The 21,435-nt window shown below is 50.0% G+C and overlaps 2 protein-coding genes across 9 annotated transcripts in view; both read left to right on the top strand.

Annotated features, from left to right (window-relative positions):
* LOC142592743 (cell adhesion molecule Dscam1-like) overlaps nucleotides 1-21,435 on the top strand; it is a 187,397-nt gene that overhangs the window by 72,911 nt on the left and 93,051 nt on the right. Inside the window, exons 1-2 of one of the 8 annotated variants that reach the window (XM_075704367.1) lie at nucleotides 11,258-11,356; nucleotides 12,587-12,877. The exons of the other annotated variants lie outside the window; for them this stretch is intronic. Coding sequence (XP_075560482.1) covers nucleotides 11,275-11,356; nucleotides 12,587-12,877 — 373 coding nt within the window. The 5' untranslated portion in view covers nucleotides 11,258-11,274. Of the gene's footprint in view, nucleotides 1-11,257; nucleotides 11,357-12,586; nucleotides 12,878-21,435 lie in introns of those variants that run through there. 8 annotated transcript variants of the gene reach the window in all.
* On the top strand, nucleotides 13,456-21,257 carry LOC142557885 (protein CEPU-1-like). The gene is made up of 4 exons (XM_075670092.1): nucleotides 13,456-13,576; nucleotides 14,341-14,625; nucleotides 19,602-19,889; nucleotides 21,253-21,257. The coding sequence occupies exons 1-4, from the start codon at nucleotides 13,498-13,500 to the stop codon at nucleotides 21,255-21,257; spliced, it is 657 nt and encodes a 218-aa protein (XP_075526207.1). The 5' UTR covers nucleotides 13,456-13,497.

The raw sequence follows: 21,435 nt of genomic DNA, 5'->3' as shown, positions 1-21,435 counted from the left end.
CAGTGGAGCCGGAAACACATTTTGACCGCCATATTTTGGACACCATCTACAGCGCTGGTTTGTGTTCCCCTGTTCAAGCCCGGTTTTCGATTGCGTGTTCAATGAGAGTGCGCATAACGTGAACGGATAAAGCTCGAGTAGTAATCGTCGGCATATCTGTGCCAACTTTTCCGAAACGCGCTCGATGTGGATCCAACATGGCGAACGGCGGGTTGGCGCAGGCGCACTTACGTGCGGGTTTTGACCCTTCTGCTAAGCCTGGCTCGCCGTCCGCGGCTATCCTGTTATGTGCAAATAAACGTGATTATTTTAGTTATTATGGTCAGTCCATAGCGCAAGCATGTTTGGTTTACAGCCCTTGTGAAACAGCGCCATGCGAATGTGGTATACGTTGAATATAGGTACAGGCGCGCGTTTTAGCCTGGCGACCGATTGATTGTGACCTCTTCGGTTTCTTTAACGTGCACCAAATGTACGGTACACCCGAGTGTGTTTTTACTGCGTTAAGCCCCCATCGAAGGGTGGCCGCGGCGGACGGTGTCGAACCCGCGACCTCAAACTCGGCAGCGCAACGCCGCAGCCACCGGTCAGCTGCGGCGGGTGGTCACGACGTGCAGAGTCCGTTCTGCCACGGGAAAACGTGCTGCGAGAGAGTCTCCGGAAAATCGCTCCCGTGAGCACGCACTTTCTTCGGCGCTGCAGTCTAGTATATGTAAGAGAGTTTTAGATAATAGGGAGCGCCGGGAGGCTCGCTCTTCGCTTGCGTATACGCAAGCCACTTCCGTCACAGCAAAAGGCAAGCAGCTAGACTTTGGGTTCTTTTGGCAAGCAAGCACACTCGCGGGCCCCGCCCGTCTAAAAACTCTCTATCGTTGCCACGTGAAAGCAGAGGAGACAGCGAGTTCCGAAAGGATGAGAAATCAGCGCGGACACCTAGCGCACATACAATGTTCACAGCGTCATCATCATTAGCACGATTTCCATGGTCATTTTCATAGGCGTAGTGAACAGAGCTGTCCCAGCAATACCCGGAGAATGTTTCTGCAAATCGTGGTCGTTGCAGTGAAATTGCTGTTTACGCATCCACATTCAATAGAGCTACACCCAATGCGGTATACGAGGGGAGAGGGGTGTGTCCTCATGGTGGGATGTCTCGTACCGGGTATTTCACGAAACGCCTTGAGAATTGCGTAATGGGGAAGGTTGGATAATTAAATGATTATATTTAAATATGAATTACATGATGAGTTATGCAAATTAATCTAATTCTTGAGCCAAGAGAGCCGTGCGATTTATTCCAGCAGAAGACTTGAAGCGCGCCATCCAGGAGCTCTTAACCGTTTCCAGGCATGCAAAAAAGTTGGTGCTAATAATTTTTACACTGTAATGAATTCCGGCCGATTTCACACAAGAAATCGAAAATGTGTTGCTCAAGAGCGCAACTGTCTCATCCACAGTAGACGCCCATGAGTGGCGCGACTGCTTACGTCTCACCGTCAGACGAGTATGAAGCAGGACGCTCCCTTTGGTCACTTTGCTTTGCTCTCTCTCTCTCTCTCTCTCTCTCTCTCTCTCTCTCTCTCTCTCTGTGTGTGTGTGTGTGTGTTTAGCTTCCTGGTGGAAGCCAGATTTTTCCTTGCATAACGCCACGCAAACTCAGACCTCTTTCTTTCAACGCCTGTAGCACAGCTTACGCCCCGGACAACTTCGAGCGACTTCGAGATTTCCGCGGGTTTTGCGTTTCTCAGTATCGACACCAGAAGACGCTAGTTGTCCGTCTTGCGCTACAGTCGATGTTTTCTGTCTCTTGGCGTACCCGCGGCGCGAATCTCCCCCGTTCAGTCGGTGCGTGTAGTCCATCAGTGCGCGCCACACGCGTTGTAGTTTTGCAGGAGAGTCCACGAACATGTCACACGAATCAGTTACGAAAATTTTCACCATTTGTGTTTTCATTACTTCCGCTGCAAGAGGCTCAGTCCGTTTAACAGGTATGCTAAGGTATCTATCTCCCATTTTGTGTTCCACCTGATTCTAAAAGTTTTCGTTGCCTTTAGCTAGAAACATTTCTAGCTTAACTTGTTCAAGTAAGAAAAAAAAAATGAACAACAAAAGTTAGTTTCAAGAGTTGCGGGTTTACGCGTGTTAGAGGCTGCATGCTGGTAGCGATCATGTGCGCCGTAAAACCGAAAAAAAGTGTTTGCTTTGCCCGCGCGAGGTGGAAACTAGAGCTTCTCGTGAAAGGTGCTGGAAGCTGCTATAGTTTGGCGCTGCGATCGCTAAGGCGCCTTGGGGGATTCGTGCATGTTCATGCATAGTGCGCAGGTAGTTGCAGCTAATTCAGGTGACTCAGTGGTGGACATTCATACCGGAAATACGTAGGAGGCGGTGGTAGAGCGTTGAGCTGTATGGGGGCCTACAGCCCGCAAAAGTATGGGGACAATATACTTAAAAGCAGGAAATGCTAAACTAACTAAAAACTAGTATTAGAAGTGTATGCTGAAACAGTAGTAAAAATAACACCGCAAACTAAAAAAAAATATACGTTAGCTGTTAGGTAATAATGATGAAGTACATCTCGAGAAATGGCAGCACCCAAAGTATAGTAGGCACAATATAATGTACCACACTTCAGAAGTCATCTAGTAGAATGCACCGTACTCCAACTTGGCTAATGTTTCATTCGAAGCGCTCCTTGCGCCTTTTGGTGCTATTCAAAGCCGTTTCTTTTTTTAATTGTCTGCTTGCCTCTTTGCGTTGGCTTACAGCATTGAAGTACGAGTTCCGTTTAGTAAGGCGGGCAAGGCCGCAATTTATGAGCACTTTAACGAAGATAAAGCGCCAAGCCAAGCGTAACATGACATGCATATTTTAAGAACGCTGCTCGCAATGACGCTAAGGAGGCAAAGCGAACGATGACGAAGAGCAAGCGCACGTTTCAGGCGCCCCCAAGCTACAGAGCACCGGCTTTCCAGCGCAAGTTTCTCTGGGCGAAGAGATCGTTGGAACCTGCTCCGTGAAGAAAGGATCCGCGGGACCGTACGCGTTGACGTGGCTGAAGGGCGGTGCACCGGTCGAGAGCTCCGACCACGTGACCGTGAGCGTCAAAAGTAGCAGCACCGCCCTGAGCATCGACGGCGTCCGCGTGGAGGACGTCGGGAACTACACTTGCGAGGCTAGCAACGCCTTTGGGAGCGACGCCCTGAACTTGCCGCTCCTGGTCGCAGGTGAATTGCGATGACGTCATCGTAGCTGCCATGCTGGTGCACAGGCAGAGTGAGAAGCCGGGTCCGTGACGGCATGTGAAAAACATCAATGCGATGGCTTGCACTGATGCCATCGTAGCCGCCATGCTGGTGCACCGGCACGGCGAAAAGCTGGGTCTGTGACGTCACGTGAAAACTGTCACTAGGGAAGCAACGCACTCAATGACTCCTTTGACGTCGGCATATATAATCTAGCGTTTTATGCTTCTACGAACTGTGTGACCTAAATTAAGGACGAAAACAACGCGTCACGACTTTGCATCGTTATACTTATGTGAAACCAAAGGCCAAATCAAATGACTGACCGTACTTGAAAGCATGTGAGACGCAGAAAAACCTTCATTCTCGCTGCAGAAGCTCTGCGGTGGCACAGCTGCGGAAATCGCATTCGGTGATTTTCCGCTGATCAAAACGCAAATAATTTGGTGGCGGTTGCGAAGAGGCGTGTGGGCTGTCGCAAGACGTGCCTCTTCGGAACACGTGTTGTAGTTATTGCGCTGTGAAACGTAAAAACGAATCGGTTGCGTACGCTCATACGCACTTGTAGCATAGAAAGGAACGCTAACAACGAAGCTTAGCGTGACTTCACGTTTCATATGCTACGCACGTTGGGCGTCTGGGGGGAGGATCGAGGCGTGGCCGGCCGATACGTAATTAACCGGGTACTGATTTCCCTTACAGGACTGATTACCGTGATGCAAACACAGTAATTTCAAACGTATTAAGAATCTCTGGCAAACGCGGTTCGAGCAAGTGTTATTATGTGCACGACCAAATAATGTGCGATCGAGTGTTCTAGTTTTCTAACACGCACTGTAAGCTTGCACGGCTTCTCAAAGCTAATGTTTTCTACGCTGCAAAAACAAGCTTTCTGCAAGCTTGCTATATTATTGTTAGCGAAGTGATTTAATCGCCCTTAAACTGTCCCACTGTCACTTTATGTGGCCGGTATGACCGACTATAGTCGTTAATGATGTGTGGTTCAATTGCGCGCATGGCGATGTGGTCCTTTTTTTTTTTTGTCATTTTTAAGCTACAGCTATCACTTAACACTATGGACACGTTTGTACCTCCCATTTTCGGACGGATAATTCATACGCCGTGCAGGAAAGCACCTAAGTGCGTGATATTTCGGGATAATGATTTGGCTCACTGTTTCGCGCAACCCCAAATGTTGGATCGAAAACATTGGTACCGTATATATAATATACCGGGCGAGTTCTATTCGCAAGCTTGTCCGCGCTATTTGCAGGTAACCAGCAAATCGCTGCATTCTAGCGTCCCTCCTATTGTTGCAATCGCGGACACCTTCGAAGCTACCTGTGATATCGCAACAGGGACGGCAGGCGGTCTGCCTTACCTATATTATTATCAGCAAGCAGTGCTTGCGCGTCCGGAGTATCGAAGAGGACATCTTTTGTGTATTCTTCTAGGGACGGCGACAATACATTTGGAAAATGCAACTTCCTGCGACTCTCAATGCAACTCTCTCAAGAAAAAAGTAACTAGTCGTTACGAATTCGTAATACGACTTGCTTTGTATGTCGTTGGAGTGGGTGCTACATGGCCCCTTTCAGTATGGGTGTGGGTGTAAACAGAGTCCCGCCAGGACGCGAAGGCGGTTTGTTAGATTTCGCTACGCGCCAGTCGATCTTTGCCCGTGAAGACAACGGTCTGATTGGGCCAACAAACCGCAACGAGTCTGCATCTCGTTCGTCTCGCCCATCATTGTCGTATTTCAACGCGTTACAATCGGTTCAAGCTCGCCGCCGCCGGCGGTGCGCGCCTGCTTGCACGGGATAGCGAGAATTCGCCGAGGCTGTGGATATTGCCGACAGACGGCGCTAGTTGTCCGCGACGCTCGAAGTTTGAAATCTGCGTCTGTCGGAGCGTAGCGTGGAGTCGCTCCCCATCACTTCTTGCGCCGGTGTTACGGACCCAGTCTCGTTCCCCCAAGTCTGCTTCGCACCTGAAGTTCAGTCGTGGGCCTGGTGACGTTGGACCCTCGTGTTCTTAATCGCACTGATTAGTAAAGAAACCGGAAATTATGAACCAGTGCGTCCTGCTGGCAATGACTCTCTCTGCGACAATGATGATTTCTGAAGCAGATGGTAAGCGCTGAATCGACATCATCGTTTTTATGTTTATCGGTAAATAGCCGGCAACTTTCTGGTGGCTAATTGAACTCGCGCGTCCGATGTTCCGTGACTCGCCCCCTCCTCCCAATTCCAGCGCCTCCGAAGCTGAGGGAATTCTCATTTCCGCCCGAAGTGTCGCTGGGCGAAGAGATCATCGTCGTGTGCGTAGTCAAGAAGGGCCCAGCAGGCGCCTATCCCATCACGTGGCACAGGGACGGAGAGGAAGTGAGGCAGAGCGACCGCGTCTCCGTCTCCGCCCAGTCCAGGAGCAGCGCCTCGCTTCGCATCGCCAGCCTCCGAGCCGAGGACGTGGGCAACTACACCTGCACCGCGAGGAACGAGTTCGGCAGCGACAGCTTCACCGCACCACTCGTTGTCAACGGTAACGGGCGAAATGCATAGGGAGCGGGATGACTTGCCTGTGGAAAGCACGCTCTTAATTCGCGCTACAATGTTAAAGTAGCCCACAGCGCACTTGGATTGATTGATTGATTGATTGATTGATTGATTGATTGATTGATTGATTGATTGATTGATTGATTGATTGACTGGTTGTATTTAACGCCCCAAGGCAACACTGGGTTTACGAGAGACGTCGTGGAGGAGTGCTCCCGATTAATTGTGACCACCCGGGCTTCTAAGAAGCGTGCACCGAAATCAAAATACGCATTTCGCCGGCATCGAAATGCGACCGGGAGTCGAACACGCCACCTAGTGCTACGCGGCAGAACGCCAAATCAGTGCTGAAGACTTGGGTTGCTTGAATGGTTGCCGCGTTTTGCGGCAATGCATAGTATGGTTTTGTTTAGCGTTTCCGCCAACGTTTTGCGATTCGTTCCCGCTGTATCCTGCGATGAAGCGTCGTATGTAACGCAACGCGGTATTTCCGGAATACATGAGCCCTCGAGATTGTGCACGCAATGTGCTACGAATCTTGGAGGCCGTGCTGAAAGCACCTATAAAGTTGATTTTTTACCTCCTAGACGCCGCTAGTTGTCCGTTGCAAACCGCACGTCTTGAGATGCATTTTCCGCGCGGTGCCAATCAGTCAGTTTCGAAAGTCGAGTGCTAGCGGAATGAAGGCTGTGGTACGAGTTACCGGGAAGGTTCTAGCGGAGCCAAGTAAATGTTTGATGACAATAATTCTCGCGCTTCTGTTACTGACGCCACAGCGCTCCATGGCCAGAGAAGACGGTAAGGGCGCAACATTTCCTGTTCGGAATTTGGCACCTATTTTCCATTGGCTAATTAACATGATCGTTTCTGTGCAGCAGTGCCCATTCTCAGGGAATTTTCATTTCCGCCGGAAGCCACACTGGGCGAGCACGTATTGGTGAGCTGCTCGGTTAAGAAGGGCGACGCTGGAATGCACCACATGGCGTGGCTGAAGGACGGCAAAAATATGGAGAACAGCGATCGGGTCTCGCTGTCCGCGCAGTTCAGCGGGAGCGTAACTCTGCGCATTGCTAACCTGCGTCCCGAAGATGTCGGCAACTACACTTGCGTAGCGAGGAACTCCTTTGGTAGCGACAGCTTCACGGCGCCGCTCGTCGTACAAGGTATACAGCCTACGAAGCTCGAACATTTTGACTGGTCCTACGTGCACGAAGTGTGTGTGTGTGTGTGTATATATATATATATATATATATATATATATATATATATATATATATATATATATATATATATATATATATATATATATATATATATATATGTAAAGATCACTCTATGCTAATAAGACCTAGTGCATGTCGTTCGGAGTCAAGTTGAGAAGCAGCCAGTAAATTTTTATGACATCCGAATAACTGCCTAAAATTAGTTCTTTTAAATTGTTCGAACTGTTAAGATGCGACGTCAACTATGGAGATGTATCGGCTGGTAAGAGACGTCAAAATGAGATGTTTTCAGAAACGCACGCACACATGTATGCTTTTTTTTTGGGGGGGGGGGGGGGGAGGGGGTTCAGATGGCTTGCGAAATATGAAAACTTCCGTGCGACTATGCGCCCGCGCGCACGATTAGCAGCGCCATGCACAAGTTTCAGTGGGAAAGCAAGCTGCCGATCTGCAATATGGCCGAGAAGCAGCGATTACAAAAGGTGCGTTCTTTTCACGACACCCCAACAGCTCCCAGCGAGATGGAAAAACGAAACCGAGGTGCTCGCGTGCATGTTTAGTAACACCCACAGGAAGCTTGAAAGAAGCAAAGAAAAATAAAGCGGAAGAATACGGTGGCTGCCAGAGGGAGCCGAACCCAGAACCAAACCTACGGACTGCTGCAGCTGCGGCGTCGCTGTTCCACGTCCCGTCGCTGTCCTCCTGCTGGTCCTATTCCGACCAGTTGCAGGGGCTGCTCGGCACACGAGTGATTTTTCTTTCCTTTCTTTTTTTCCCTTGCACGTTTCATCTGAATGCGGCCGCTGCAGCCGTGGATCGACGGCGTCATCTTGTGCTCAGCAGTAGAACAGCGAACTGAGCACGTTTACTTTAGAGGTTGGTAACCGTGAAGATGAATGATGCGAAGGTGTGAACATGTGGCATGATGTGATGCATATATCCAGCGGAGAAGACGCGCACAAAGTAAGCGAGGTGGCAATGGGAACTGGTTTACCGTCATCAACTTTCAAGTCAACACGCACTTACACTGCCTGCCCGACGGGCGGTGTTTACCGTTGCTCAAAGCGGCCGTGCTCCCTTCTTATTTTTTCTATGGTTTTCTCGATAGCAGCGAAAGCCGGGCTTGGTAACGAGGCAATATTATCTGGGTCTGTGCGCTACCTGAACGAGAACATTGCTATTTTTGTTTCTCTCTCTCTCTCTCTCTACGTCACTCGTCCTACGTACCTGTTACGAGAGCGCTTGTAACGTTTATCGCGCGACAGCTCGTGCAGGATAAAATGAGCACGTGCAGCATGAAATACAAGTGCGCGAGCGTCGACCACGAGAGCCGGAATTCGAGACGCCAGCCCGGGCTGAAAGACGGGCGCTAAGCGGGCAACTAAGGTTTCTCACTTTCAGTGCTCGTGAAGACGTCAACAGACGCGAGCATCTGAGTGTATATAATCTCGACGTAGATGGATGGCTAAGCGGACAGTGGCCATCGTCTTAAGCTTCGTTCCAGCACTGATTAAGCCGTCAAAGAAGACAGCTTTGCCAAGACAGCATCGAAGTCATAAACACGATGTAGGCTACTTTGCTGTCCGAACAAGATGGCGGCTTATCAGGAAGCTTTGAAACCCGACGGGAAGGTCGTCTGCGCACAGTGAAACGTAGTAACGCTTTCCTATCTGTCTTACGTTAAGCTACGGTGTGTTTTTCATAGGTTAGCAAGCGTCAATAATTACAATACAGAGATAACGTGTGATTTTCTTCTTTACTTTTTTTCCATTGCCGCGAGGTGGCGTCATATCGCGGCAGCGTCTAAAGGCGGTTGCGGGTTTGGTGGGAAACGTACGGAGACCGCAAACAACCGAGGAGTACAAAAACGAAGTTCCCAATAATGGCTCAGAACGTCTGATGCTGGGCATTTATTCTGTTACAGAAAATAAAATTATACAGAGATAACTGCGTGTGCGATTCAGCAAAAACAAAAGAAAGAGGAAAGAGCTTAGTGGCGCAAGCCAGCGCCCCCTTAGCAACTATCCATCCATCATCATCTTTTGGACGGTTCCGGACGCATTCAATTACTTGCGCATTGCTTGGGCTCGACGCTGCCCCCTTTGCTGTCTACGTAGTCTGTCTCCGACGCTGGCCGTTAAACGCTCAGGCTCGTGCTGAACCGAAGCGCACCAGTCGTTCGGCATCGCACTTGAGTTTCGCGCGTTGCGTTTCCCACGAGATAGTTCTCAAACCGATCACGACGTGGCGCTAGTCGTCTGCGGGTGCGCAACAGCGCGTCACTTGAAATGCCGCTTTTCTCTTGAATGCATAGCCGTTTCACTCGCGCTGTTGGACGGACGTACTTCCTACGAGCTTCGGGCACCAAGTTGTCCTCGTCTTTGGCGATGGATGCGCTCCACGAAAGTGCGTTCACAAACGCGTTATGGAGGTGGACTGCGACCGCTGCGGTCGTCTTGATAGCCGCGAACCGGCCCAACGCTGCGTCTTCCGACGGTACGTGGAATTTAATAATGTCACGAATCACCGGGCACGCTTGTAACACCGTCTCAGCTCCTTGTATCGCGCTCGAAATTTCTCCCTGCAGTCAACGCGCCCGAGCCGCAGACCAGCGGCTTCCAGCCGAACCTGGCTTTGGGGGACGACGCCATAGCCAGCTGCTTTGTACCTAAAGCAAGCTGGCATGGCGAAGGCCTTCGTATGACCTGGACGAAGGAAAACGACGGTGACGATCTCTCTGCCAACGGTCGAGTGTCTTTTCACCGGGCGTCTAAAAGCAGCATCACTCTGGGCATAAGCGACGTGCGACGCGAGGACATCGGAAACTACACTTGTGCCGTTTCTTACGGGGCGTCTACGGCCAGTGTTACGGTGCCTCTGACCGTATCCGGTGAGCCCTAATTTGTTTGCATAATTGGAGCACTAAACCGGGAGCGCGCTCGTTGGTGCGAGTTTCATCTCTGAGTATTTACGCAGGGCGGAGGCGGAAGTTTTCCAAGTCACGTTTTTCTGATTGTGTGATTATGTGTACTAGTCACGCATACGCACTTATACGAAACACGCCATCGGCGCAAACATGCAACCTAGTAAGGAAACGCTTACACTACAATGTATATAGTGAATTTTCTGTAACGTATTGCATATCATTCATTGCGATTGAAGGTATTGCAGCAACAAAGGAAAAAGGAATGTAATTGTGACTTCCCTACGACTGCAAGGATGTGAACGGCGAAAGCCTACCCCATTCCTTATTGTTTCTGCACGTTGGTTAAATTTCCCCTATATGCTTTATGGTTTTGTGCATTAGCGGCTTGCTCAGCAGAAAGTCTAATGGGGCCTCAACCGGGAAATGTTTCCAGAGCTGCCACGCAAACAAGTTAGCGATGTGTACAGGTACCTTGATCAAGTGTGCGTGTGTGTGTAGGAGGGCAGGCTCTTCCGGCAGCTAGTCTCCGCATGTTCGCTTTGGTTTGTTGCACATCTGCTGTTGCCAAGAGCACATGGTGTCCAGCTGGGTACTCCTGAATGTGCTATACGCTTCAGATATTTATTTCTTTCAAATCAATAATGTGTATCGCGCATCATTTGTTTCTATGCGTTCCTTTTCATTAGCTGCTTTCCTTGACAATTGTGCGTCATCTTTTAAAGCCTGCTACCTGCAAGGTTTTCATTACTTCGAAAATTTGTATCATCTCAGATATATGTTACAGATATGTCACAGGCAGATATGTGACAGCCAGATGTCTCATATCTGCCACTTTTGGCGGTGACCTTCCTGAATGCGCCGACAACATGCCGGAATCACGTGCTTTCGTTGAGGCAGACAAGGGAGCGTTCTCTCGCAAGGAGACTGATTTCGCCGGCGTACTGAACATGATATTAAGGAGGCAAACAGAGATATTCGAATACTGCACCGGTTGTAAGTACGTGAACGGCATGACTGGAAGGCGCTTCGACATTTGCATCTTTCAGTTTGAGTCCTTACCCAATGTTTCGTGCTGCCGCAGAGGCTTGAAGCATTGTCGTCTGCTTCCGACGAAAATGCGCTCGTCTGCACGCGCTTCAGTTCTCCGCGCGTTTTACGTTTCGCACAGTCGGCACCAGACGGCGTTAGTTGTCCATCGGCCTGCGATGCTCGAGAGCCCCCCCTGACTGTACTTTTATTCGCACGGCTCAATTCCTCTTCAGTCAGCCAGGACGAAGGTTGCCTGGCAGGAAAGATTGCTCGCAAGCGGTACAACGACGTTACGAGCAATGCTTCGCGACACGCTAGCCAGACGTTTGATCCTGTGCGTTCTCACTGCTTCGACTACAAGATGCCTAGTGCAGTCTACAGGTACGCTCTCGTATCCTCTCTTCCTTTTCTCGTGCATTGCGCGTCTCTGAAAAGCCACATCCTCTCTTGCCGAGGCCTATGCAGACGCACTATTTGAGCAGCTTGCGCAACGAGAGCGAGAAAGATAGAGAATAGTATCGAAGATTGGGTCGAAAATTAGAGCGGGTGTCTTGTGCTGACTTGTATGCCGAGACAAGTTCATGGGCGTTTCCGTGACGTAATGCCCAGAGAAATTTCGATGTTCGACACCCGGGTGTTCCTGGTGTCGCAACACCGATCTCTTTGAGACCGGGTGCTGCTCTTGTTTGAAACAGAAACTTTTTAACAGCAGGCATGGATGGAAACTCTCCGAAATTAGGAGATTTAAAGGGACATTAAAGCGAAAACTTATTTGACCTGTATTTGTAAATTATCCTTACACAATACCAAAAAAATCCACTAGGCCTCCTCTCACCGTGAGAGGAGGCCTACGAAGAAAGAACAGACGAAAAAAGAAAAGAGAGACGGGTGGCGCCGCCGCCATGAATTTCGCATACTAGCTCGCCGCCATGTCATAAATTTTGACAGCCGCTGCTCATTTCTTATTGGTGGAGCGCATTGTATACGAAAATATTCAATCAATGAACTTGCCAAGTTTCGAGAAATTTTGCTGGGCCGACACGGCCGAAATACAAAACATTAACTCGGATTCCTTGACGCACGTCGTGCCACCGACGTACCGGCACTGGAGCTTTGGCGCGAAATAAAAACAAATGAAATTTCAAATTCACTTTATCTTCCAGTACACCACCTACTATAGCGAGGTCAACGAAAATAGTATGTAGAAAAATAGTCTATACAGTCTAAACTGATGTTGTGTTTCTCTTTAGTGTCCTTTAAAAACGCCATCCCGCTCAAACCTTCAACTGAGTAAAAATGCCCTCGAAAACTTTCTTAAAAGTTGTCGCTACGCGGCTCTATGTCATATGAAATATAATGGCGCGATCATGAACTAACGCGTTTATAAACCTTGTAGCTCCAAAACAGACTGTGGTACATTGAACCAATACTATTTTTCTGAAGGCGCGTGAGATCAGCAGGACCTTTCAAAAGACGCTGCTTTAGCGCGATATCTAGTAGGGCTTGGACTTAACAGTCCTCGCCTTCTCAACCGTTTCACATTCTGCGCATCATTCACGCGCGGATAGCCGCTCCGGCAGCAATGACCTTGCGCACCGCGCTGCCTTCCAGAGCCTCCAAAGATCAAGGAATTTAGGTTTCCCGGGAACCTCTCGCCCGGAGACACCGTCGCCGTCAGCTGCGTGGTCAAAAAGGGAAGCGCGGGCCCGTTCGAACTGTTCTGGACGAAAGACGGCCTCGTCGTGGAGCCCACCGCAGGCGTCGCGGTGGCCTCGCACAAGGGCGGGCCGCTGTCGACGCTGAGCATAGTGGACATCTCGGCCGAGCACAGCGGCAACTACACCTGCGTGGCCCGCAACGCGGCCGGAAGCGCCGAATACTCCGCGCACCTGGCAGTGACAGGTGAGCGTCACGGCCGCATATCGGCACTGTTTCCGCCGGCACTTGCCCCAGGTGTACTTCGAAATACACAAAGGGGATGGGCCACTGTCCACGCCTACTGTTCGTAATTCTGCCGGTACCTCTTAGCAGCAGACGCAAGGAGCACCAAGGAAGCAACGCTCGACCTTGTGTACGTACACATAGCTAACTCAACCCCATTCCCTACGACGGCCTGGCAACCTATTTAGTAGCACACAGTGTATGTGTATATTGAGGGCACATCAACGGCGGTGGTAACGCGAATTCGTATCGCGCCAGTAACAAGCGCACATTTCTTTCATCTTATCTTTCCTCTTCTTTTTGTTTGTTCCTCATTCGTAACGCCATCTTCTGACCAACTAAAGTGCGAGCGTCTGTACGTCCTCACTGAATGACCCGACAGTTTGCGAAGCGCTTGAATATTCCGCGCCGTTCACTTGTTTTACATAGTTTCCGTACGTTTCACCGGATGGCGGTAGTTGTCCGAGTCTCCAAATGAACGCGTTTCATTCTCCTCTCCACTGTACGTCTTTCTCTCGACGTCGACAGATTCACGCATTTAAGAGTGCAAGGAGTCCTGTTTGACGAAAGCAACCGAAGACATGCTTTTGCCGTTGCAAGCGTTTGTAACGACTCTTCTCATCACAGTGTGGCTTGTATTCACAAGTGCTTGGGAACAGGGTGAGTGATTTTTACTTTCCGTGGTCATGAATCAGAACACTCGGGATCTGTTCCCATAAACGTCGAGGCGCGAGCTTGGTTCGCAACTATACTGGCGCCCGGCCGCTGAATATACATTATTTAAAGATTACATAGCCAATATATACAACGTCAATAGGTGCTGAGGAACGGAGCATGTACTCTTATATAGGATATCCCAGCTAACGTTAGCCAAGCCGTTCAATGAAAAAAATATATATATTTAGAAAAACACGGCGTAAGATACGATTTTAAGACCCACGGTGTTCCGTCGTCAGACCTCCGACGGCTTACGCTAGCTGGGACACACGTAAAGAACTACAGGCCGTTTCAGACCCCGAGATTCTAATCACTTAGCCGTTTAGAATCTGTACGATTTTGTGCCGATCGTTTATACGCTCTAAATGGTAGCCTAATCAACTTCGAATTTAAGCTTAAGTTTTCCTTTGTTGCTCAATTTATTTAAGAAGCTTGTAAGACAGCTGACGCTTTCCGTTATCTTTTTCATTTCACGCGATTGCTCGCACACTCCGTGTCACTTGCAGAAGCCTACTCGGGCAAATGAACGTTCCTTTTTATTAGCGTACATGCAAGATAACCTGAAGGTGCGTGCCACTCGCGGAAATGTTGCATCGCTGATTTTATAGAGAGTTAACGGTAAATGCGAGACACTATGTAACGGCTGTCGCATCGACGTGACAGAAAAAAAAAAAAGAATAACGGTGGGACGCACACGCATGTTACAGGCACACCCAAACTGCAGAGCGCCGGCTTTCCCGACGAAGTATCTCTGGGAGAAGAAATCGTTGCCACGTGCTCCGTGAAGAAAGGGTCCACGGGGCCGTACACGCTGACGTGGCTGAAAGGTGGCGCGCCATTGGAGAGCTCCGGTCACGTGACAGTGAGCTTCACGGCTAGCGCAAGCTCGCTGAGCATCGGCGGCGTGCGCGTGGAGGACGTCGGCAACTACACCTGCAAGGCGGCCAACGCCTTCGGCAGCGACACCCTCACCTTGCCGCTGCTCATTGCAGGTGAAATACGCGAACGCGTAGACGAATCGAAAAAAGAAAAAAATCGAAATTTGGCTTTAGCCTTTCTTCGCGGTAAGGACAAAAATCCTTCGCGCGGGAAACCCCAGAATTTACTTTGATTGCCATAGCAACTGAATGGACCTTCCAGGCGACGTTTCGCCGTCGGCGCCGCCATGATGTTCCGTACAAAGTCCTGGTGCGATAAGATCTATCGCGCTCCGCCGGCCCAATGCAGTGGGCTTGTTGGAAAAGGTTGCGAGTGTGAGCCCAAAGGGTGGCTGCTTGATGCGCGCCGTCATCCGCGTCCCGAAACTGTCGAGATCACGTGATCAAGCGCGTGATGAGAAGGAGGTGGTGAGCGCGCGTATCCTCCTTTAGCCCTGCCCTGGCTGAGCACGGCTGCCCGCGCGTCGTATATATGTGCAAAGGGTGCGAAGTGAGATGTGTTCGTGTCTGCCTGTGCGCGCGTGGCATCGTGCTTGTTGATTTAATTACTCAGCGAGTGACTATTGCAATTTGTGCTGCCGATAAAATTGCGATACTTCGTGTAGCCCAACAGTTTGCTATCACTATCAATGCTTCGCCTATCGCAACCAAATACTGCTGAGCGTCGGCCAACGTCTCCAACTAGCCCTGTCTCACAGCTTCATCCAGTTTAAAAGAGAAACCGCCGATGAAATGATCTCACATGGGTTCCGGTGCCGTGACGAGACGGGGCGGATGACGGCTGTGCCAACCGGGCCTTACGCATACTTCTCTGGTGCCAAAGCCAGTTAGCTATCCCAGGCGTTTGGCGCATGCTAGCATTAATCTACCGCAGCAGCTAGTACTTCGGGGCGTTGCGTTAGACTGCACTTGCTTTCGGGATCGGCGCACATTCCCCAATCCTCTCCTCGCAGCAGTTAGCGCTGCTTAGAATCTGTGCTACATTGTACTGCCTTCATTTTATGATGAGCACAGGTAGAATATGTTTTAACGTTTCTTTGCTGGAGTACAAATGCTGTCGTCCTCTACATAGACCAGTAGACGTGGTTACGCAAGAATATGACGTCACAATCCCTGTTGCTCTCACGCAAACGCGCGTCCAGTACCTATGTAGAATGTTACCATCGGCATCTTGTAAACTCGCGTCGAACTTCCGGAGCAGGTATCGTGCCTGCCGTCACCGTCATGCGATCGTCTTCACCGTCGTCTTGCTAATACATTAGACAACCACGTAACGCTTTGCGAAAACCGAAACGATGCTCGATAGCGAGCTACCTTTAAAAACGTTTCCCACACCACCGATTCCCACAGTGTGTGGGATCTTCAATATTTTTCTGTGTTGTTTTTCTCGGCCGAGATTTCGCGATAGCGTGCACTTTAGGTGGCCAATCTTCTCTCATATCGCAGCTATTGAAGAAGTGCCAGTGGTCGCCAAAAAACGCACTAGCAATTTGGTTAGCACACGCTAATGACGAAGCAGTCACGTTGAAATCAGGTCACGGTGGCGGAGGTAATAAATGCAGCCGTATATTGTCAAACAGAAAGAAAAAGAGAAAGAGAATTGCGGTCCACAGCAAAAAATACAAAAAAGACGAACGAGAAAAAAAAATCGTGTGTCTTCTCATGCGATACACATACTCGACTCCGACCCATCGCGGGCCCCGTGCACACGACCTGCTCCGAGGACGAAAACAAAACCGCGGCTCGCCATCTGGGCACACCAAACTGGAAATGCGAACTGATGCGACGCCTGGTCTGCGGAACGAAAGAAGTCCACCGCCCGCGTCCTGCGGCGCCTCAATGACCTTGCGGCGTTTGAAGAAGCTATAGAATACCTCGTCTACGACTGCCTCGACTTCGACAACCGAAGCGATTATTTACCCTGCAGCCTGAGTCAGCTGGACGACCCACTATTCTGAGACGTACACAAAGTATTTCGCCGTACAGACCACCATCCATGAAAAAGCAACAGAAAAGCAACAATAGAGCAACGTCGGACAACTTATTTAAGCGAGCATTTGTAAGCTCCCGCGACGCATTTCTGAATTGCGCCTCGTTTACAGCTATAGCATAAAACCTTGTCCCTCACTTCCCCGTCCGCTTTTCCCCGAGCCGCATGCTCACGCAAAAGTACCAGAAGGCAGTCGCACAAAATGCAAAAGGCTTTGCTTAAACGAGAAGGAAGGGGGTTAACCGAGGGGCCCGATCTTTATTAGTCATACTATAAAAAGCCAACAAATACTGACAGTGTTTGTTGGCTTCTTATGAAAAGGCTTTGCTCGGCAGTTGCAACTTCACCTGACTGTACATACCTTATAGAACTCGCGTTAACGCACAATATGAACACTAGCGCCTAAGGTCGGCGCTGCAGTTCAAGAAGACATCTACGAGTCTTCGTCCAGGCCTCGCTCTTTGGACGGTGGAATGCGTTCGCGAAGTCGTCAACGTATTGCAAAGATGCATTGATGGCTTGAGCCACTATGGAGTTCCAGTCACTGGGGCACTCGTAGAAAGCGGTGAGAATGAAGAAAAACTGCGCGTGTGACACGCGCCACGTACTGCTAGCGAGCCTGGGTACATACCAGTCGGTCATGTTGAGCGCGTTCAGCGTCGACTAGAGTCGTGACGGCCAGTGAGTGGCCCGCTGCTAGCTTGTTGCCGCCTGGGACTTCAAGAGCATCGCCGATTTCAGTAAGTCGTAAAAGGCGTAAGCCACCGACGGAAGTTTGTAGGCCACGGAGGCAGTGACAATATAGGCGGAGGTTTCTCTGCTCTTGAAGACGCTCGCACCTTTCCACGCAACTTTAACCAATGCACTGGCGAGACAATGCTGGAAGGACCGCGGCGAGGAGCGATCTCCATGCAAGACCTGTAGTAGGACGCGACGAATCGCGCGGAGTCGCTTCCCCAAATACCCACTTCGGTGCGGCCCGTGATCAAGGATCGCCACAGCTGCCCGCTCTGGTCGTCGTGAATCCGGTGTCCGTCGCTGATGACGTCAGAGCAGACGGAGGCGAAGAAATCTCTGCAAGTCTCACGCTGCTGTTGACGTACACCATGCCAATTGGGCGGCTTCGTTGCGATAGCGGAAAAGTGGCTCGGTCGCGTCATATCTGCGGTGCTCGAACCGTGCTGTAGGCGGCTCCCACGAAGAATCCGAGCACCGCTGTCGGGGTGCAAGACAGCAAAGAGTAGAAATTCCACGGGTGCTCGCTTGTCAGGAGGCCGCCGTGGAACGCTGGGGCTGTCGGCGTGCGCCTTGTTCGATGAGATGAAGGACGAATGCCTTGCTGCGGTTGCTGTTGCGGCATCAAAACACTGCCTTGCATACCGGCTGGTCGCATTATTCTTCTTGTTATTATTAAGTCAGGAGGCTCCTTTTTGTCCGAACTACTTCTGTGTGGAGCCTATCCGAGTGAGATACCCGCGAACGATATTATTTGTGTAGGTTTGGATTATAAACGGATTGAACTGGTAACATTTTTTAATGTAATCTAGAAGGAATTGGCATATTTTTAGTCGCATCATGATTGCGTCACACATATCGCTATTTGACCTATACCGTGTGCATCAGTTGGGAAGAAGCCAAGCTTTTGATACTTCACTTGGCGAAGAGGTCATCGTCATATGCGAACAGTCAAAAGGACCGACAGGCGTCCATCTCGACACGCGGCAGAAAGACGAATGGCGACTTCGTGAATCGTGAACGCATCTTCATTGCGACCCTGGCCCAAGAACTATTCGCATGGTTCACATGGTCGGCGTGGTCAGCCTCCCAGCCAAGACTGTGCGCAACAACACCTGCACTGCAGTTTTCCGAACATGGGCGCTTCGAGAAGCATTACGCGATACTCTCGGCAAAAGTACTTCCATAAACCTTTTTTTTTTTTCAATTTCGCGCCATGAAATCGTTACGAATCTCGGAACCCGACCCGGAGGCTCGGCTGTGGCCGTGGCCTCCAAGATCATGGGATCACGGGAAGCCGTGCTTGCCCAGCCTACAAAACCTGCCACCAGGTGCCGGTAGCTGTCCGCTATTTCCAATTGTGGCGTTTCCCTCTGGCATGAGCGTGCGCTTTGTAAATTCTAAGCAGCTTGGTTGCGCAAAGAAAGGCAGAGGCTCACTGCTCGAACAAACGCCGCACCGTTAGCCCTGGCTGATTTCGCTTCGCCACTGCTTATAACATTTCGAAGTATTATGAAGCCTTCGATGGCGGAGCAATTCGTCGTCCTTCTAATGTTGGCATTCTCTCTCAGGCGGGCGTTGGCTCTGGAGGAAGGTGAGCGACATACGTTTTACACAAAAACGATATTGTGTTGTTTCGGAGCTTAAATACTATGCAGTTAGAGAGCTTATTTTACTGCACAACAGTACAAGTAATGTTAAAATCACATTCATTGCGCGGCTAGACTGAAAACAAATAACTCAGACGCTGTGATCGCGCACCGGCGACTGTCGGAAACTACGCTTACAGTTGGGGGCAAAAGTTCATGCACCGCGCCTGACGCGAGGATATCAGAATTTCGTAGAATTCAGCCTATATAACGTGGAACTGAGCGATACACCAAGGCTTGCGAGAGAAGAAATTTAGTCGGCCCCCTTCGAATGGGAAGTTGTATGCATACCCATAGGACATCGCTGAATTCAGCGTTTTTCTCTTGGATGGAGTCCACAAGCTTTTCTTCCGGACAGTAAGTTCAAAGTGCATTTAATTGTTGACTACCAACAACAAACCCTGATTGCGAATGTCAACAACGCGAAAAGAAAAACAATTAAGGCAAGGAAAAGAGGCCCACCACAACGCGCGTTCACAACTGTGAGGGAGTGCAGCGAATACCGTACTTGCTGGAGAAATTAGATTTGCGCTTTCTAACTCGGCAGCAGTCGCGAGATATTACGAAGCATGCTGCCACAGGACGGCTGAAGATTGGGAGTGCATGCGCGCATTGCATGCAGTCGGAATGCGCGAGAAAAATCCGCGACGTTCCAGGATCGCCGAAGTTGCACAGCGCGGGATTCTCGGCCGGCCTCACTCTGGGCGAAGACACCGTTGCGACGTGCACCGTGAAGAAGGGATCGCCGGGACCTTTCCTGCTGAGCTGGCACAAGGACGGCCTCGAGATCGGGGGAGGCGCGGGGCGCGTCTCCGTGGCCACCAAGGCCACGAGCACGATGCTGAGCATCGACGCCATCCGAGTGGAGGACATTGGAAACTACAGCTGCGTGGCCAGGAACGCCTTCGGAAGCGAGTCGCTCACGCTGCCGCTGACCATTTCAGGTGAAGCACGCGGTGATAGTATGCATACACGCAGCAATAACGAAAGGGAGGGGGGGGGGCAGAATTATGCTGGTGCATTTATTTTTTTCTCTCGTACTTATAGACGAGAGAGAGATGAATTCATTGGCGAAACGCAGAGTGGTTGGCCCAACTGGTTGGCCTTCTATAACATTCTACTCTACTCAGAGGGAAGAGGGAGAGGAGAAAAAAAAGGAGTGGTGTTAGGAGTAATGATGAGAGGGTGCCATTGTACAAGTATACATGTTCTTGCCCAAAGGGCCCGTTCACAGCTTTGAATCTAGGCCCGTTGTAATGAAAAATTCTAAGACAGCCTTGATGGCTTGCCCATATGTTACTGGACCCGTGGGCCTAGTAACACGTTTTTGACTCGACAGCGTGTTATTCATTGGCGCTAATGAAGAGGTAGACGCCTGCCTTTCACAGTCATAATTGAAACAGGCCACAGCTACAGACAAGATGGACGCTCGTAAACAAAAGGGAGTAGCAGTGCGAAATCCGCCGAGCCAATCTTGCGAAATTCCGCCGAGCTGCTGATTAGGAATTTGCAAAGTAATTCTTTGAAAAGTAGATGACCACGCGTGAACACTCAGAATTCCTAGAGAGTTCAGGCCTGTGCATTTCCTATATACGTTCTTATTTTATTTTTTTATTTTTTTGCCTAGAGATAGGTGACAGCAGCGCCAGTGACTGCGTTTGCCTGAATTTCTGCGATGTACTGACTGGATGACGCCATATCATTTTTTGAAATCTTGAGCTGTTTTACGCTGCCTAATGAAATGTGAACAAGAAGAGCGGGTGTGAGGCGGGGGAAGTAGTTCATTTACGATGTCCGGAGTTTACGATGTTTGACCGTTCGCTATCCCATTTCTGCTGCAGCGTAAAATACACAGTGGCTTCACGCGGTGCGTTTGGATACATCGAGTGCAGTGGGAATGTGGAGCCGCTCATAAACTCATCCCGTGAACTTGACCATTTCTCTTGTGCGCATCTGCCGTCCTGCAAATCATCTGCGGTAAACGCAGGCAAACAACAGCGTCGTTTCACTACCCGACGTGCGCGAAACGAATGACTGCACAGTTCTGTGCCTCTTGCATGACACTATTGTAAGATTTCTTTCCACTGAAAAAAAAAAATCAAGAAAGAGGGAGAAATTTCAGTCTTCTGGTATTTACTATTCGGCTTCTGAAGTATTACTGCTTCAAGTTAGAACAAAATTCCATCGGCGATCTTGCGATCGCCACGTGTACTTTCAAGACTTGAGCCGTTTCGTCTATCCGCAGGCCGTCCCGCCGAAATGAGCTCTACTTCCGTTCGCGGTGCTTTATTACTATTGTTCTCGCAGCTTAGCGACTTGTACGGGTGCGTTGGTTCCAATGTACATCTATACAGCTGTTGGCGAACGCGGTCGGCGCTCATATTGAGAAAGAACTTCGCACTCAGCGGAAGGCTTTTCCGATTGCAGCAGAAGTTGGCGCCACATTTTTGAACTTGCGTGGTTCGTTTGTCGGGCACACACCAGGTGACA

This window comes from Dermacentor variabilis, chromosome 9 (genome assembly GCF_050947875.1).
Source record: "Dermacentor variabilis isolate Ectoservices chromosome 9, ASM5094787v1, whole genome shotgun sequence".
NCBI classification, from domain to species: Eukaryota; Metazoa; Arthropoda; class Arachnida; order Ixodida; family Ixodidae; genus Dermacentor; species Dermacentor variabilis.
Note: the sequence above shows the minus strand (reverse complement) of the source record. Positions and strands in the feature narration are given on the sequence as shown.